The 19,027-nt window shown below is 37.5% G+C and overlaps 1 protein-coding gene across 4 annotated transcripts in view; it reads right to left on the reverse strand.

Annotated features, from left to right (window-relative positions):
- LYST (lysosomal trafficking regulator) overlaps window positions 1–19,027 on the reverse strand; it is a 94,760-nt gene that overhangs the window by 41,510 nt on the left and 34,223 nt on the right. For all 4 annotated transcript variants that reach the window (XM_033008896.2, XM_042795814.1, XM_042795815.1 and 1 more), the window contains 11 exons: window positions 16,854–17,814; window positions 14,991–15,152; window positions 14,158–14,314; window positions 10,842–11,068; window positions 9,426–9,492; window positions 8,498–8,607; window positions 7,428–7,851; window positions 6,023–6,167; window positions 5,077–5,250; window positions 3,238–3,398; window positions 1,582–1,772 (listed from right to left, as the gene is read on the reverse strand). In XM_033008896.2, the coding sequence (XP_032864787.2) occupies window positions 1,582–1,772; window positions 3,238–3,398; window positions 5,077–5,250; window positions 6,023–6,167; window positions 7,428–7,851; window positions 8,498–8,607; window positions 9,426–9,492; window positions 10,842–11,068; window positions 14,158–14,314; window positions 14,991–15,152; window positions 16,854–17,814 (2,779 nt within the window). The remainder of the gene's footprint in view (window positions 1–1,581; window positions 1,773–3,237; window positions 3,399–5,076; window positions 5,251–6,022; window positions 6,168–7,427; window positions 7,852–8,497; window positions 8,608–9,425; window positions 9,493–10,841; window positions 11,069–14,157; window positions 14,315–14,990; window positions 15,153–16,853; window positions 17,815–19,027) is intronic.

Below are 19,027 nucleotides of genomic sequence, written 5' to 3' on the forward strand. Positions count from 1 at the left end.
TTATAGGGTTTTTTCCAAGAAAGTTTAATACAAAAAAAAAAAAAACAACACCAAAACCCCCCCCAAAAAAACAAACAAAAAACTAAACAAACCACACCCAACAAAGACACACACAAAAGCCATCTAACAGCAAGTAGCAGCAACTTTGGCAGTTCATTTCTATTTTACCGTTAGCATGCTCTTAAGTTTCGTGTGGATGCATGTGCACTAAAATGCAACAGGATTCATAAGTTTTAGCAGATGTATGCAATTGCTACAGTACAGAAAGTTAAGAAAGCACTAAGAAATTCCACCAAGGATCCCCCCCTCTTATGTGAGGAATGATAACTATTTTGTATAAAAACAATGTTACAGACAAATTTAAAAGAAAATTAGTATACAGATGGATTGGTCAATTTCCCTCTCCCAAGTGGCAAGTCCAAAAGAGAAAGTTATCCACTATTTTTTCAAAATCACTCCTATTTTGTTTTAAGTCTATCCTTTAATCAGCTTTGCCATAAGAGGATCTCAATAGAGTAAGTTTTATTACTGATGAAAAGACTTAGACCAAACCCAAAGCTCCTACAGAAAGTAAGAGACCCATTTTCACAGAAAATGTAAAATAATCATGTTTGGAATGTTATTTAAAGTAGAGAGATAATTACATTTAAGATACCTGCATTCTATGCAAAAGCAAAGACATTAATTCATCATTGAGCACATCGTAGTTCTCTCTGGTTACTTGGTGGTTTTGTAAGGCAAGATAAGCTTAGAAGTTGCATGACTAATTTGTTAGGCTTTTTACTTACTCCACTCTTTCCTTCTTAACCTATTCAAAGTTTAGTACCGTTGCTTACAAGGATCACATACAGACAGAATGTCCCTTTGCCTACAGCTACAGAACTGCTGTACAACAAGATCAGAAAAATCCCTCTAGTGGAAACAATTCACACAGCAGGAATTACCACTGCATGAAGACAATTTCCCAAATACAGCAGGCTCCACTTAAAATTTTTATTTTATTCTTTTTCTAGTGTAATTACACTTACACCTGCATCTGGCATGGCTGTTTCTGTCAGAAAAGATGAGAAAAGCTAAGATCTGCCAGATGAAAAATGACTTTTCAGCCAAACTTGATTCAAACTTACTCCCTCAAAACCCTCAAAGAACTGGGATGAAGTCTTTTGCTTCCTGTTAAAGCCAGATAAATCCTCTTTTCTCCTCTCCTCACACTTCCAATATTGAAAGGTTAACTAAGCTGCCCTTAGCTACCTTTACACTAATTGAAAGAAGAGCTATGTATTCTTTCTAGGGCAGTTGGAGGTGCCTACTTATCCGATAAATAAATAAGCAGTACTATAGATGGTAGAACATCTAGAAGTTGTCAGAATCCAACGAAAAGCAAGATGAAATGGTCACCCCGTGTGGAGTACAACTCCCACTGAAATAAGTGGGAAGAACCCCGCAGTGATTTTAATGAGAATTGGATTTGCTCCTGCCTGCTTTGAGAAAGTGAAGCACTTTGGGAGACAGCAGGAAACGCGTTACCAGTTTCTTAATCAATTTTAAGAGATTAAGAACTATTTTTAAGTAGCAACTTACAATTAAAGGCCCAACATCCACTTCCTTTTTTGCCATGAAGAGCTCCTTAATTTGTTCACACTGTAGAATCTCTTTACTTATGTACTTAGAGCAATCAGACAATGTTTTGCCATATTTACAGGGCATTACAGATGTGAAGTCTGGCCCACATGTGTATAAGTAAAATGCTTCCTCTGGTCCAATCTTTGCACCTAAAATCCAGAAAAGAAGCTGTTAACTCTTTAGTATATAATAAAGCAAAATTAATACACTGGCTAGTAGACTGCATCAGAGACTTTACAAGGAAGATCCCTGGCTGGTTTTCATAGGCTCTGCTGATGAAAAACAATCAGTTCAGTCCAATGCTTGCTATTAGCTACTGTGGATCAGTGACTTCTGACACATCACAGGCCAGATGAATTCAGTGGCAAAGGGAACTGAAACTAAGTCAGGAAAATGTCCCCGTGAAGACCAACAGCTGTGAATAATCAGTTACACTTTTTAAAGTTGAAGAGTCATCTATTCAAGCCTCCTCAAAGTTTTCAATCTATATCAAGATTACAGACAGCAACAACATGCTACAACGTCATGGACAGTTGGGTAGAGTGACCCAAGAAGGATGCAACAACAAAAGCTCACTACAACTAACAGGGAGTGAAAAATAAAAATCTGTAGTATGTAGAAGGCCAAACAAACCTCCCTCCCATTTCTGGACAGCACATCTCAGGTCATCTGTTTGTGAGAACGCAAAAAAAAAAAAAAAAAAAAAAAGAAAAATCAAGAAAAACATCCTGAAGAACCCAAGCCTGTGACTGTGATGTGTACAGGTGCATGACAACTGTGTAACAGTAAATCCAGTGCTCTCGGGATACATCAGTTACCCCGGCTGTAGGCATGTGGCAGTCAGACCATGTAGATTCACCAGGTGGAGCTCACATTTATGACATGCACCTCACCTATAGCCTGCACAGATACACTATACCTGCACACATCACACCTGCACACACCACACACCCTGGCAAACTGACTTCATTTGTGCAGTAGTCCTGGCTGGGCCACTGCCCATTAAGATATGCCAGCTGACGACCAGCAGGGTTCCAGCCTTCAGCACTAAAAGCAAACACCCAGAAGCCATGGACAAAACTTTCCAAGGAAGGAGAATTATACACTTAAGAATAACCCAAGTAACTTCAGGAGTTTCAGAAATAATCATGCTTAACTTGGGGTATTCAGTAGTTCAGATTGTGTTTACTTTTTAATATGCTTTAAGTAATTTGAAACTAGTAGTTTAGAAGCAGGTAAGTGAAATCCATTTTTCACCTAGGAGAGATTAAGTGCTTAAAGAAAAGAAACAGAGCAAGTACTACCATCTGTCTATCCCCTACCACAAGGTATTATTTTTAAAGACATTTAAAGAAATACTAAAGAAACTAGAATTGCCAATTACGGCACTAAAAAGAAAGCAAGAGAATAGTGGCAAAAGGGCGCATTAAGAAGTACCCAATACGGAAACATTCACCTACTTTTTCCCTGATACATTATGCTGGTATAGAATGTATTGTTGCTTTTACTGTAAAAGCTTGGCATGTTAAAAAATAAAAATCAAATTAAGCCTTTGGTCTTAGAGGGGAAAGAAGAAATGAAGACTTATTCAGGAAAAAAAGCATACAAAAGTACCATTAAATAGAAGCAGATTTCCAAGATCCCATCTACCCGACAATCGAAGCAATTCTTCTTGAGATGATGTACAATGGCCAATCATACAAAATGTTTTATTGCTGTCAGATGATAAACTTGATTTCCTTGGTAGTGCGTAATCTAAATTAATCTCACATTTCCTAAAAATGCATATAAAGAAACAAGTTTAAACATTAGGAAGTGATCAAAATTGTTATCTAAGGTAACCAGCTAAGGCTTAAAATAGATTTTAGTATTTAATAGATGAGAAACCATGCTGTTATTAACATTAAATTACTAAAGCAATCTTCAACATTTAGGCACCTGACAACTCAGTTACATGATGATGTATGTATTCAAATACTGCACAAAGAATAAGAGAGTCCCAACTAGGGTTGCCATACAGTCAAGATTTCCTAGATCTGAAATTCCTTCCTTCTTCCCTCTGACCGCAGAGAAGAAACTGTATAAAACACTACACCCACTTGTAAAATATTACAATTTTTCACGAATTTGTCCTGTTCCTAAAAAGTCAAAGGCCTCTGAATATGCTAGTGTATATCATGAAAACTGTGGTTCACATAGGCTGGAAAACACCATGCTGAGGATTTGCTTATACCAGGAAACACTGTCAAAGCTAGTGTGCTGTACAGCCACAGGCAATAAGCCTGCTGCTTTCAGAAAACGTCCAATTAACCTTATGCGCATTTAAATAGACAGACCAATTGGACTGTAAAGGTCATCTGCAGCTTCCTGGAAGAGCCTAGCTATTAGCAAATTGGCAACTAACTCTACATATAGAGTGGCCACATTCACTGCACATGTGCAAAACATTGTAGTATTTTTAGTTTCTCCTGTATCTCCATATTTGGACTTTACTGCATATCAGGATACACAGACTAAACGATGGACGATGGAAGAGAGGAAATCAAGTTGCTTAAAAGTTAACTCCCTGTAGTTTCAAGAAAAGTGAAACAAGTATTATATTTTACAGTTCCAGGCTTAACTGCAGAAAGAAAAAAATGTGCAACAGCTTTTTTCCTAGATAGAGTTTTAGGAATGGCTTTAATAACATTGCTTGTTTACTGACCAAATCCTAGAGGAATAGTAAAGAATTTTTGTGATATATATAATTGTTTTACAACATAGCATTTTGACCACCCGCTTCATATTTGGGACACAAAGGAAGTCTTCGTAGTCTGGACTTTAGGAAGAAAGGATTAAGAACTGTGATATCTAATAAATTCCTTTTTCTCTAACCAATGAATATTTCATGCAGGCACAGGCACGCCCAGCCTAGCATCAGGGACTTCATTTAGAACCATGGACCTTAAATTTTCAGTGGAAGAAGTAGTACTTCCCACTGCCAGTGCAGATCTTGCCTGAAATGTTAACTTCCCCCCTCTCCACTTCTCTCATTGGAGCAAAATGACTGATTTCTCTCCATCTCCTCTTCATTCCTACTTTGAACAATATTGCCAGTACCTGAACTATATCTCCTTGATTTGGATTTTTAACTTAACCAAAGACATTATGCCTACTGCTAACATCATGCCATAGCTTTTTTTGGATCTTACTCAAAATCTTGTACTTATCTCTTTCACTTAAAGGCGATGAAGGAAAACACTGATGTCTGCATTGGTCCATGGTATGAACTGAAGATTCTCAAAGCAACCAAGACAACTCTGGACATTTCTAGGGAATTCATAACGGTTTAAGACATTCCTCTCCTACCCCCAGAAGACTACTCAATCATAACTTCAGCTTGCACCAAAATAGTGCAGATGTTTTCCTACATCTTTTTAAGATAAATACCAAGGTACAACTAACATTCTTTACCTCTGACCAGAAACCCACAGCAACAGCTTTCCATGGATATTTTTCTTGCCTTCTGGCTGCTGCAGATACGTTATCGCCAAATGTTGCCACCTGCCCACAAGGAAAACATTCTCTGGAGATTCAGCCTGTGCCAGCAGACCAGCTTTCATCTCATCATTTGGATCCATGCACATACTATGAAAGCAACAGAAAAACAAGTGTGCGTTTGTTTTCAAATTTGTATTTTAAGCCCTAAATCTGCAATTTTTTGGCCTCAACTAGAGATTGCATTTCTTAAATTTTACAGATAATTTTATCACAATGCTACATTTATAGTGCTCAACATGTGTTCGGAAAATCCTTACATTATGGTTTCAACTTAGTTATTTAACTTGTTTGGCATGAATCTGCTTACACTTCAGCTAAGGACATAATCTATATTTTACAGAGAAGCTAAATTCAATTTAGTGAAAAAATGCAGGTGCTTCGAATGCCATGAAAGTGTTCTAAAATTGCAGCTTTAGACCCACTTTAAGGATACACTACTGAGAACTAAAGTAGGGCTAAAATATGTTCAGAAGATTAAAACAGAAATTGTTGTAGTATTAAGTAACAGCAATTTTCACACCTCAGGTGTGAAAACCTACAGCTACAAAAGCTTTTGCTTATCTTCACACATTTATTGTGTCATTTCATTAACACTTGAATTGTTACCCTGCACTGCACAATTATGACTGATCTGGCATCTTTGGGTAATTGTTTATACATGAATACATGAAACATGCAAGACCAGAAATTAACCGTTTAAGGTAAACCTGTAGATCTGTATGCTATAAACTTACTTGATGTTGACATCAGTGTGCAAGATGACTCTACTATAGAAATTAGTTCTCTAGTCTCCCCCAGTACTCTCTGCAAGCAACAATACATATGTTCACAAGACTGCTTTTGGACTAATACACCATACCGAAATATGAATGCTCCAGTGTTCAAGTCTGCCCAGATTTGTATCATCAATGCTTTGGAACCCAGTGAAATTATATGAACACAGCCATCTTCAACAAGTTTATCTCCCAGGCTTAGGTATTCCATTCCTATAGACTTCATTTCATCTAGAAATATAAACATGTTTATACACACTTACAATACAACAACAATGCCTGTCACACCAGCTATTAAGTGTGAAAAGAAATAGTTCAGGTACTACCGAGAATGGAGGGTTTTGTCTGTTTTTTCTCTCCCTGCCCCACCCCTCCCCTTTTTTTTTTTTAAAAAAAAGTGAACTGACTAATATGCATGGTTTTCTTCAGAGACCTAGGTCTCTTATAAACTGAAACAGAGGAGCTCAACATTAGCTCAGCACTTCACATGTTTTTGTTTGTAATCATGTGAAGCCATGAAGCATGAATACACTCTTAATTCAATGATGTTTTCAACATGCCACATAATATTATGTTCCCCTGTTGACCTGGAAGTCTTAGTGTGTACCAAGAAATCTTTAGATTTTTCTTCATGAATCATATTACCCTTTAAGCATGATCTTGCATTCCATATTTTTATGTTGCCAAGCAAAAGCACAGACCTAACAAAAGCAGATCTTGTGAGTTCCAAGATTCAGGATTGGGTTTTCCCTCCTTTTATTCAAATACAGTAAAGAACTAAATAGGATAGTAAAAGGTATTCCAAGTGTTATGATTGGGAGGCATTTTAAATAACTTAATGAATTTTTCCTCCTACAAATTATAATCCAAAAGGTTCTTCTCAAAAGAGTTTGGAAGCAGGTGAGTCTCCACAAAAGTATAAACAGAGAAACATCATATAGCTATTGACATTTAGAATGGTGCACACACAAGGAAAGTTAGAGGGTTTATACTGAGTCAGTTTCACGCTCTGACTTAATGGATTCAGAGCATCTTTTAGCTAAGAGTTCCAATATTTAAATCCTAAATCACAGATATTTACTGGCTCTCTATTAAAGAAACATAAAAGCCCCTTGCTTCACCACTACATGAGACCAAATAAAATTGAGAGCAGTCTCTTCCCATGATGTTCCAACTTCAGTATTTTCTTCATCATAACGTGAAATAACATAAAGACATTTTACTGAAGTTACGAACTCTTGAGAGTATTCTCAAATGAGAATGCTAAATTTCTAAGAAACCAGGCATTAATTTAACTTAAGGACTAAGGCTGGAACTGTTTTAAGTATATGATACAGTAACTCAAAGAAAAATCAGAAAGACCATTCCTGTTTAATATCCATCATAAGAAAAAAAGTTCAACCTTTTGTATATGGCATGTCAATTAGTAATACTTGTAACCAGAATCCTTCAGTGCTACCTGAATAGAAACAGGAAGTACTATATTCTCACCTGTGCTGTCAAAGCTGTTCTCTCTTACAGTTACCAGTCTGCTTCTTCTTTTGACTTTTTTTCCCTTTTCTGTTGAATTTTCTGCTTCATGAGCACATTCCAGATGAAACCACAGTGAGACACTGAAGCCTTCAGACATGTGTGGCCAACAGTTTTGTCCAACTAAAGGCAAGTGAATCGGGGCAACATGCCAAGAAGAAAGCACCTGGTGACTCAAGTTTTCACCATCTGCCTCTTTCTTACTCTGTGAAAATTTTGCTCTTTTTAATAGTCCAGCAGTTTTGCTGTTGGAAGTGCTAGCAGATTTTTGTAAAGAACTACTACTCAAACTTGTGCCATGTAACAAAGGGAAGGCAAGGTACTGTAACGGGTTCATATAAATATTAGTTTCTATAATCTTCAATACACCCTTGAGTAGTATCTCCTAGAAGAAATAAACCAAACAAATCAGAAAAAAAAATAATCAAACTGTTTACATCACATCGTCAGGTGTCATCTACCTAAACAGAACTCCACTCTTCATTTAAACTTGGATTCATGTTTTCACAGAGGTGGACTTCTACATCCAAACTTGCACACATTTACAAAGCATGAAATAGCAACTTCAACAGACTATGACCCAACATTTTTGGGGATTTAGTCAGGGCAGATCAGTCTTGAAGTTACCATGCTTAGGAATCAACTGAACCACAGCAGGTGGTCACTCCACTACCTTATCTCACATTTGTTATGTGCTAACAGATTAAGTTATACCTCAGTGGAAGACCACACCTTTCTCTATTTACTTAGCCAACTATTGCAATCTACCTTTGAAAAATCTGACTTGTGTCTCCTTGTTTGGTCTGGTACCATTTCAGACTTCACAGTATTTTTTTATTTCCTTCCACTTGTTTATTCTTATCTCCTGTTTTCTTTTCACATTTTGAGAATGAACTATTTCAACAACTACATTTTGTTTGCTCTGATCAGTTAGATCAGATCCCAAAATTCTTAGACACAAAAGGATATTCTTTTTGCTACGTTTTTCTCATTAAGCCTCTGAATTTTGCTATGTGCCACTCCATACATACCGTACAAGGTGTCTTCTCCAAAAATATCCTCAGAAGAAGAGTTAGCTCTTCTGAGCATGTCTGTGAACTCATCAAGGAAACTAACAGGTCTACCAGCACCATTTGACATGCTAAAAATAACGAGACAAAATATTCTTGAAAATAATTTCTTAAAAGGTTATAAAATTTTTGTTCTGTACTATTATGAGAAAAGATTAACTTGGAATTCAGAGCATTTTGCGAAACATTTCAAATTCAGGAAGCAGTAATGATTAAAAGATGAATTCCAGAGAGATTCAACTACTTTGACACTATCGTTCAAAATTTCATTGAATGAATCGAGATGGCTACACCAAGTCTGGCAAAGTGGTTTGCAAAGTGGAGTCTGAAAGTCTGGGTACCTAGATTCTACATTGCTAAGGCTATCCCCACAAAGCCAGCGATCAAAGTCCTGGGATGGGTTTACATCATCTCCTGCTGTGCAGCAATCTCACTGTACTTCAGGGCAAGGATTTAATTTGCTTCCACGTTTGTGGATTAGCCAGCTGTTTTCTGATTAGAAATAAAACACAATCAAGACATCACTAAGATGTGTGGTATAAAGAAAATTGAAATAAAAACTTATGTTGTGATGGAGTCAGATTCAATCAGGAAGATAACTGCTATTTTTCCAAACAGCGTTTGTTAACACTGACACCCTAGGGTTTGCAATTTCAACTATCATTTTCAGATCTGCCAGCATATGTTTAAATAACAGATTTCCACTAGCTCAGAAATAACCGTGTGTTTACACAACTTGTCAAAGTCTTTGTGAAGCAGCTGCATAAATTCACACATGCCAATGAATTTGCTTTGTCCATTTTGCATTTGCATTTTGAACTAAGAATTTGAATCTGTATACATTAAGTTATGAAAAACAACATATAAGTTACTTAGACCTGGAACTCACCACGAAAATTAGATTCTGTTTGTGTCAATATGTTCAGAAATCCTCCCAAAAGGTGTTTAACAGCTCCCTGTTAAACAAATCCAGGGAAAATTGTTAACTGAAGAATATACACCAGCTCAAAGAACTAAGAAATAATTTCTTCCAATCAGTTCTTGTCTACTATTGATTTTAAAATAAGGACAATTCCAGTTACTTTAAATTATGGAAATATTTTTTTATATTTGCTAATGAATGTCCTTTTACGTTCTGTACAGTTCTGTTGCAGAAGACAGACTCTGAAATCCAAATTATTCTAGAAAAAAAAACCTTTGAGCCATTATCAGTTCAGCAGCCGAGATATCCCTTGTCTTCTCCCCATAACAGAATTACAGGATTTGAGGAGTTGTAACCAAAACCAGCACGTTGGTATATACTGATGCAATACTGAAAAGTAAATTCAACCTTTCCTCAACCTTTTTACGCAAGATTAGAGTGATTACAAAAAAAAAACCCAAGCCATGTGCTTAAGAGCATCCTTCACAAATGCAACTTAAAGGTAATTTGAAAAAATCTCATTGAAGATAGTAAAAAAATCTCTAAATTGATTAGTTTGATAGATTGTTCTTTCTAAATTTTATCAAAGAATAATGAAACAGAGCTTATTTTGAATTATAAGTAATTTCATTAGTTGAAGTTCAGAAAAAAGTAGTATATGTGTGCTAGTGATTTAAAGCTAATAATTCACACAAAGAACCGGAGTACTGAAATAAAACAGTGTTTTCCCTTCCTGCTTTTAGTTTAAGTTGGAAAGCGCTAACTTTGCTTCTCAGTCAAATTATTACATAAACACGCATTTTAAGCTTAGATTACTTAACCATATTTTCCTCTTGCAAGAGGCATACTCAATTTAGTTATTAAAAAGCAAAACTAAATAATAACTAAAGGATCATGAGGGCATCAACATGTGCACAACATTTCTAATGTAATCTTAATAATAAAAACATGAAATATTTGAGACACATCACTGAAAGTTTCTAAAAGTACATATTGAATACATATAAATTTAGAATGTTTACATATATACATATACAAGAAGATATTTGCTTTTTTGTTTTGCCTTTTTTTTCTTTTTCTTTTCAATGGCCTGACAGACATTAAGTGTGTATCTGTAGCTCTAGTGATTGAGCAGTCTTGATAAAATAAGGCAACTGTGAAACTCTAAAGCTTTGTAGGTCACCTATCTTTCAATACATTAGTTAACTATAGTTTCTGGTAACAAATGCAATGCAGCTGTCAATATCAGTCATTTTCATTGTTTCAGGTCTTATCAAGTTCAGTAACATGAGAGAATAGTTATGAGATCACTATTAGGTACACTGCTGCTATAAAAACAAAGATACACAACTGCTAGGACATTGTCTTTAATAACATTTTTACCTGTTCTATAAGTACAGTGGCATTTCTCTCCTTCTGGCTGATGATTTTCAGGCAGCTTTGGAATACGTGAGCAAGCACATCTAAACTTGCATTACCAGCTGAGAGCAAGTTTAATTCTAACATGCAGATTTCAGGATACATTAATTCTCCTTGATTGATGCTTTCAGCTAGGTCATTAAAATAACTCGAGAGACCAGTACATCCTGGTTCTGACTTTGTATCTGCTCCTGAAAGAAAAAACTTCTCTTACAGAAACTTACTCAGCTGAATACAGTGTGCATGATTTAATCAGAACATCCAAGGACATAGTTTCTCCAACCTTCTCATAGGTACAAGCCAAAAATAGTTACTAGCTTAAAAATAGTTTTCAGAAATTAGTATAATCTGCTATTCTGCTTCAGATTTTCATATTTTCCTGCTAATACAGAAGGGCAAGGATGCAGTTTCTCCCATCACATGGTCTTAAACTATGTGCCTTCATTTCCAGGGAACTGGACATACACAGTAATGATGAAATATACAATTCATGAAACATGACAGTAAAACTATTGTAATAGAGTCTCAAGCTTCTATACAGAACTCTGAGCCTGCCAATAGAGAATATAAATTGAAATGATTTTATGTTAAAAGGTTGGAAGAAACAGTTGTTCAGTTATTTAACTAAGAAAATGCAGATGACAGAATACCTGCATGACAATCAAAAAAGAAAAAAAAACCCTATATTTAAGATTCTCTTCTTACAGCTTGGAGAGACTTTAAAACACATTACTTAAAAAATTATTTGGTGCAGACATACATTTCATGTAAATATTTCAGGTTAAATTAATTCAGAAATGCTTTTAAAACGTTGTGTAAGTGTTGATAAAGCCTTGTCACACAGGTAAATAGCAACAGTTGAATGCAGTTCTGTTAAAGGCTGTTACTGCTCACGCTGACCTCATACAAGAGCAGATGTTCAGCACAAAGAAAAAAGTCAAAGCAAATTCATGTTCAAAATTAATTACACAAACAGAATACAGCAAGAGATGTGCATACCAGTCATTGAATGACTCCAGAGAGATACATTCCATCACAACTCAAATGAAGTATGCAATTGGAAAAAGCCAGCACAGATGCAAGGGCAAATTGTGCTTGGCAAACCTGATCACTTTCTACAACAAGTAACCTGCTTGGTTGATGTGGGGTGAGCGGTGGACATTGTCTACCTGAATTTCTCCAAGGCTTTTGATATGGTTCCCTGCAGCCTCCTCCTAAATTGATGTGTTACCATCTAAACATCTGATGCGTTATGGTCTAGACAAGTGGTCTGTGCAATGGGCGGTGAACTGGCTGCCAGGCTGCACCAGGAGGGTGGTGGTCAATAGCTCCTTTTCAAACTGGACACCTGTCACAAGGTGGGTCCCCCAGGGGTCAATATTGGACCCAACACCGTTTCATACCTTCATAAGTGCTCTGGATGATGGGACCAAGTGTACCCTGATGAAGTTTGCCAATGATACCAAACCGAGTGGTGAAGTGGACACTTCGGAAAGGAAAGCCACCCTTGCAGGAAGATCTGGATAGGCTGGAAGAGTGGGCTAACAAGGACCTTGCTGAACTTCATAAGGCTGGGTGTATGGTCTTGTACCTGGGAAAACAGAATCCAGGAGTACAGCACAGGCTGGGGTCTACCTGGCTGGGGGGGCAGCTCTGTGGAAAAGGATCTATCTGGGGGTCCTGGTGGACAACAAGCTCAATATGAGTGAACAGTGTGCTGCTGCAGCAAAGAAAGCCAGTGGGATGCTGGGTTGCAGCAACAAGGGCATCACCAGCAGAGATGAGGAAGTCATTATCCCACTCTACTCAGCACTTGTCAGGCCACACCTGGAATACTGTGTTCAGTTTTGGTCCCCACTATACAAAGATGATGTGGCCAGGCTGCAGAGGGCCCAGAGAAGGGCCACAAAGATGATCAAGGGACTGGGAAGCCTGCCATGTGAGGGAAGACTGACAGAACTGCATTTGTTCAGCCTCGAGAAGGCTTAGGGGAGACCTTATCACCATGTTCCAGTAAAGGTGGCTACAAAGAAGATGGAGGCTCCCTTTTTACAAGGAGTCACCTGAAAAAGACATGGGGTAATGGGTACAAGTTACTCTTGGGGAGATTCCAATGCACAAGAGGAAAATTTTTCACACTGAGAACAATCTGCCATAATAACCTCCCCCAGGGAAGTGGTGGATCCCCCAACACTGGACACTTAAGATTCAGCTGAGCAGGGTGCCAGGCCATCTTGTCTAGACTGTGATCCTGCCAAGAAAAGTTGGACCAGATGATCTTTGAGGTCCCTTCCAACCTGGTATCCTATGATTCTATGATTAATTAGACTATGTAATTTTTACCAGACTACTAGAATACTAAATGAAAAATTGAGCACTGATTTTTGTCCTGGTTTCTACTGGGATAGAGTTAATTTTTATTCTTAGCAGCTAGAATAGCACTGTGTTCTGGATTCAGTACGTGATTTGGTATAAGAATGCTGATAACACACTGATGTTTTCAGTTGTTCCTGAGAGATCAAGGACTCTCCAACTCCCCATGTCCTGCCCATGCACAAGAAGCAGGGAGGGAACACGGCCAGAGCACCGGACCCAAATTGGCCAATGAAATATTCCATATCATGTAACATCATGCCCAGCATATAAAGGAGGAATGGTTGGTAAGGAGGCGGTTCTCTCTCACTTTTGGTATTGCAACAGCAGGATCTTGGTATTTCAACTATCACTAGCTGGGAACGGGCTGGGTATCAGTCAGTGGGTGGTGAGCAATCGCATTGTGCATTGCCCATTGGTATTTTCTATTATTGTTATTTTTTTTCCTATTTTATTACAACTATTAAAATGTTTATCTCAACCTAACAAGTCTCCCCTTACCTCTCCAATTCGCTCCCCAACCCCCAGGCAGGAAGGCAAGCAAGCAGCTGCATGGTGTTTGGCTACCAGTCGGATTTAAACCACAAACACTTTGAAACAAACTACTAATAAGCACCTCTGAAGAAAACCGCTTCTAGATCACAATAATATATTTGAGCAACATGACTTTAGAGCAAGAGTCACATAAACCAGGACAACCAAGGCAGAACAGTTCCTCTAACACTCAGTAAGAATATTCATCATCTCTCCATCTGTAACTGCATCCTACTAGAAGTAAAAAAAGTTAAACTATGTCTATCTATTAAAGGTCTCTGATGATCACCCTATTTTTTGTACATCTCAAAAGACAAGCAAACTTTGCAACGTCATACAGACTGCTTGGTATATTCATAAAGTTCATTATTACCTTCATTCTTGGTTTCACTATCATCAGGGTTACTTTCACTATCTGCTTCATATCCTTCCTCTTCAGCATAACTTCTAAGGCTACAGCACTGTGGTTCTTCAGTTTCTTCAGAAATATCTCCAGGTTGTGACACAGGTTCCTTTTCAGTGTAATGGGCCTGTACAACACATCAAGCAAATTTACCATCTTTGGTCAGAAAAACAAGTAATTGAAAACCTCCCAGATTACTATTTTCTCCAAGCCCACTGGCACAAGAAAAATTAATCATACACTTTCAAGAAACTGGAGATAAATAAAGAATGAAGGATTCTTAAAAAGTAAGAATAGATTCTGCAAAGATCGGGTTTTTTTACTAACTACTGACCAAAGCTTTGATAAGCAGGTGACCAATGCATTAAGAGTAAATGTGCTTCCAAACACCACTATCACCATAAACATGCACCTTGACAGTCACTCTAAGGTGAACATATGTCTGCAACCACCGAGGTCAGTCAATACACCTGTCTGAAACTCTCCCTTTCTAAGTCTTTCACACTCTCAAGAGTGAAAGAGTGAGGAAAATGTCAGGTTTCAGGTACATCCATAAAGCATAACACAGCTTGCTCCTTTTTGGAGCATGACTCATTTCTGAGAAGTGTATGGAGCATATCAATAACCAGCATTCAACTTACACACTTATATATGAGATTCAGATAATTAATCTTCAACAATCACTGTAACCAAGCACATTTAAACATGTCCCATCGAGTTTAAAAATAGTCCCAAACAACATAAACCTGACTGAGAAAACCTTGCAGGATTTGGAATTATACTACCGAGTTGGTGTTTCATACCTTTTCAATTTTTTCTTCAGAATGATCCAGATCAGCCGAAAAAGTGCCCAATGCAACACGAAGCAGTGAATCAAACAGAGGCTTTGCCAATTCAGTTTCTATCACTTTTGACTGAGCAAGCTGCTCTCTTATTTGAAGTAAGATATCATCCACACAGGTATTCTGTGTTTTAGGGAAGACAAACATTTTGATTCACGTTATTCTGTTTTGGCTAACAGAAAGAGTCTAGTGCTTTCATTTAAGAACTTCCTCTGCCACCTACACTAATCTGATTTCTCAGCTAAAAATCAAACTTTATCCAGTCTCTTGCAATAAAGAAGCATTCATGCTGTTTGTCATGAAGCGATTTAGTTGGTTAAGCAACCTGCACACTGCAAAAATCTGGCAATATGCTGTTTCCCAAGCATTGCAAGTGAAAGCACTGTTTCAAAAATAAACATCTCTGAAGCAGTTTCAAGTACACATCCAAACCACACCACATTAGAGGTTAATAAGACAAAAGGTGACTTGTCGAAGTTCACAAAAATAGCAAGTAGCCCAGACAGAACTCCAGCTTCCACTTCTCTCCCATACTTAATGTCTCCTGCTTTTGTAACAAACCGCTAAGTAAAATTCAGGATAGCAATTAAAACATTAAAGCACAGTGAAGGTGTCTTCTGTAAATTAACAACTTTTTGTGGAAAACTGAATTAGTTCACCTCTAAGGCTTAAGTAACAGTTTTCTCAGGTGCCCGTTCAGCACCTGTGCCCTCTAATACTCCTCCTTCTCAAGCACCATGCTCTGCTCAGAACTGTCATCAAAAACATGTGACTATGTATAACACTCATACCTTGCCTGCACAGCCCTCCTTCAATCTTACCTCTATGTCACACATTTTCCACTGAATACTCTTTAAAAAAAAAAAAAACAAAAAAAAAAGCAAAAAAAAAAAAAAAAAACACAAAAGAAAAAAAAAAAACAAACAAACAAAAAAAACCACCCAAGGAAAACCCCAAAGTCTCTCCCATCATTCCCGCCATTCAAAGCCTATCAACTCAGACAGACACTCTAGAGAACATGACACTGGACAAACAGACTACACAGGGGAAAAAAAAAAAAAAATGAACCGAAAAAGCAGGCCATAACTAACCAGAAAAAAATATAAGCAAGTCAGTCAGCAATTCACAGTTGTTGACATCCACTACTGCCTTTGTGGTGAGATGAAATAATTCCTTTCCTCTAGTCAGGACTATTTTATGCAAAAAAAGAAAAACAAAATATTAATCTGCCTAGATCAGTGTTCCCTGGGACTCAAAATACACTGATCCAGAAAACAGCATTTGATGTTGAGCTCAACCCTTAGCCATACTGACCATGCTAGCCCCAACTGTTATACATGAAAAATAAACCAGAAGCACAGTTCAAAAAGCAAGGTAAAAATCTCATCCAGCCTGGATTGATCTGCCACTCCAGAAGGCACTCTTGACCCCACACGAAGCAGGGAAGTGGCATGAACAGGAGTCCAACCCAAAAGAGAAGGCAAAGATCATGTTGGAGAACAAGAAAAGGGGTACAAGGTCTTTACCAGCATCTTACCAAATACAAAACGTGACAAGTTGACACATGGGGAGATGCCGCCTCAGTAACAGGAGCTGCCAGTTTATTCATCCACCCACTCCCAGTCTCTCATGCCTGCTGACCACTACCCAGCTATTAAGAACATCATCTACCTACATCTTTTCAGTTCTACACAAAAAATATGGTACCATAATAAAAGCATAAGCTTTTTTCAACTTTAAAAGAACTTTTGAATAAATTACTGTTAAAACAATACTGTACATAACAAACATAAGTAAAGTAAACTAAGGGAACTTGCACAGTACCTGGTGAAACATCTCCACTTCCATCTTCTGCTGCATGGTGCTTGCACCGTGCAGACAGATTGTTAGCAGAGCTTCTAGAAGTCTGATACCTTGAAGTGCCCACTCAGTCTCTTCTCTTACAGAAATCTTTATCCCTTCAAGATCAGCAACTGAAATAACTGAAGCGTGTTCCCTACCCAAAGAGCTGTCACAGGAGACACATTCAGACACCAGCTGTTCTTCACCAGCAAGACTGTCAGAACTATCAAGCTCCAATCGTGTCACCCCTCTGCTTCCACTCATTACTCTGTCCCTTTTTTCTTGCTCCTTTTCCTTACTTTTTGCAAGTTTCTGAATTATCAGAATTAGTAATCTATGGCATGCTTCAAAGCCTCCAAGTCTATAGAACTGTCTCTGGAAAACTGAACTATACAAATAGATGCAACGACACACGGACCAAATATCTGCAGCCCTGTGAATATTTTCCAGAGAGGGCAAAGTAAGGCTTTCCAGTGACAGATACGGCAATTTGCAGCCCAGTGGTTCACTAGCTGTACTATCATATCCTGATGTATCTTCAGAGTCATTAGCTGAATCCAGATCGACATCTGCTTCTTTACTTACACATAAAAAGGCAACACAGAGGAATAGGTTTATTGTGTTGATGTGAATGTCTTGGCTCACAAACTTTTTCTTTTTTGGGTAAGCCTCTTTCAAGCCAGCATAAAACTTGCTCAGGCTTTGAGGAACTTCTGAAACAGCATGCTGGCTACAAAGAGAAGCAGGCAAGCCAGATGTAGACTCCTTTTGTTCGCTGTTCAGGCCTTCCAGTTCTGGCATTGCTTGGTCTTTCTGCTGATCACCAAGGCAGAGTATCAAAGTCTCTAACACTTTTAAAGAATGGCTTCTTAAAGTGTCTAAGTAATTTAACTCAGTCATTTGATTTACTCCATTGCAACTCAGAAACAAGTATCTAATTACCCTGCAAGAGAAAGCATAAGAGTTACCTTATAAATCAGCCACAAATTCACACAGTTCAGATGACACATCTTATACAAAAGTAACCCTCTGTTCTACACACCTGAGTAACACCAAGGACTGATCATGTTTATGGTAATTGCTATAAATACTGTAAACTGTAAATTAAAGAGAAGAACTTGCTTGCAGTATTCTAGAATCCCAAGTAAGCATCATGCATCTGTTAGTAGAAAATTCAATTTTTTTGGTGAGATATAATTTATTAAACTCTAAAATGTAGTCCACAAAAATGTACCATGTTCAAAATATTAAAGGTGTTTAACTGTATTTATGACATTTGCTCTTAAGTGGTACTTCCTTCCTATAACTTTTTATTAGTGATTGGAGCTAGTAAATATCTTTACTTCTCTCCATTCTGTAACCTCACTAGAAAGCAGAGATTCCTTCTCAAACTTACAGTTTTAAGACATTTTACTAGCTACATCTATTAGTTGTGTGGACAATGTATTTCAGATAGAATTCAGGAATACCTTTCAAACAACTATTTGTGCAATTGCTATGCCAGGATAGCTAATGTTTAAAAACTTTTCAGTATATTTGTCTCCAAGTATACTTTTCCCTTCTTTCTACTCCAAGTATTATACTGAGTTCATATAGAAATTGGGGTAAGGATCTGTAAGCATCTTAGTGTACTCTGCTTGTAGACATCCTTACCCTCCCAACTCTTTCCCACAGGGTCAGCTTTTACTGTAACCGAGTTACACGCTCTAGAATCAAATGAATCATGTACTTATTTATATATTCCCATCTTTAAGCCAGTAGGAGATGGGAGAACTTAACTTTTTTCTTAATCTAAGCTTTACTTTTCTTGCCTCTTTGCCGCTAAGTGCACTTTCAAAAATTAATAGCTTCTGATACAGTTTATGTTAGGGTAAAAGTTACAAATGTGTTAGACAAGCCTTTACAGAATACTAGTCTGTTCTTTGTAATTGTCTTGGATAAACTCAAGTGAGCTCAGTAGGGTTATCAGGAGTCTAAAAGAAAAGATCAGAATCTTTCCTGGACAAAAGGACACATTCATATTCCGAATAAGCTTCCATATATTGTATTAAACAACTATTTCATCAATCCAACAACAAATAGGAAAGTTTCTGTTTCATGACTTGGAAGAATGTTTGTGGGTTGTTTTTTTTTTTCATTCAAAAAGCTATGTTTAA

The sequence above is a fragment of the Tyto alba genome, unplaced genomic scaffold (assembly GCF_018691265.1).
Source record: "Tyto alba isolate M040663 unplaced genomic scaffold, T.alba_DEE_v4.0 Super-Scaffold_22, whole genome shotgun sequence".
Taxonomy (NCBI): Eukaryota; Metazoa; Chordata; class Aves; order Strigiformes; family Tytonidae; genus Tyto; species Tyto alba.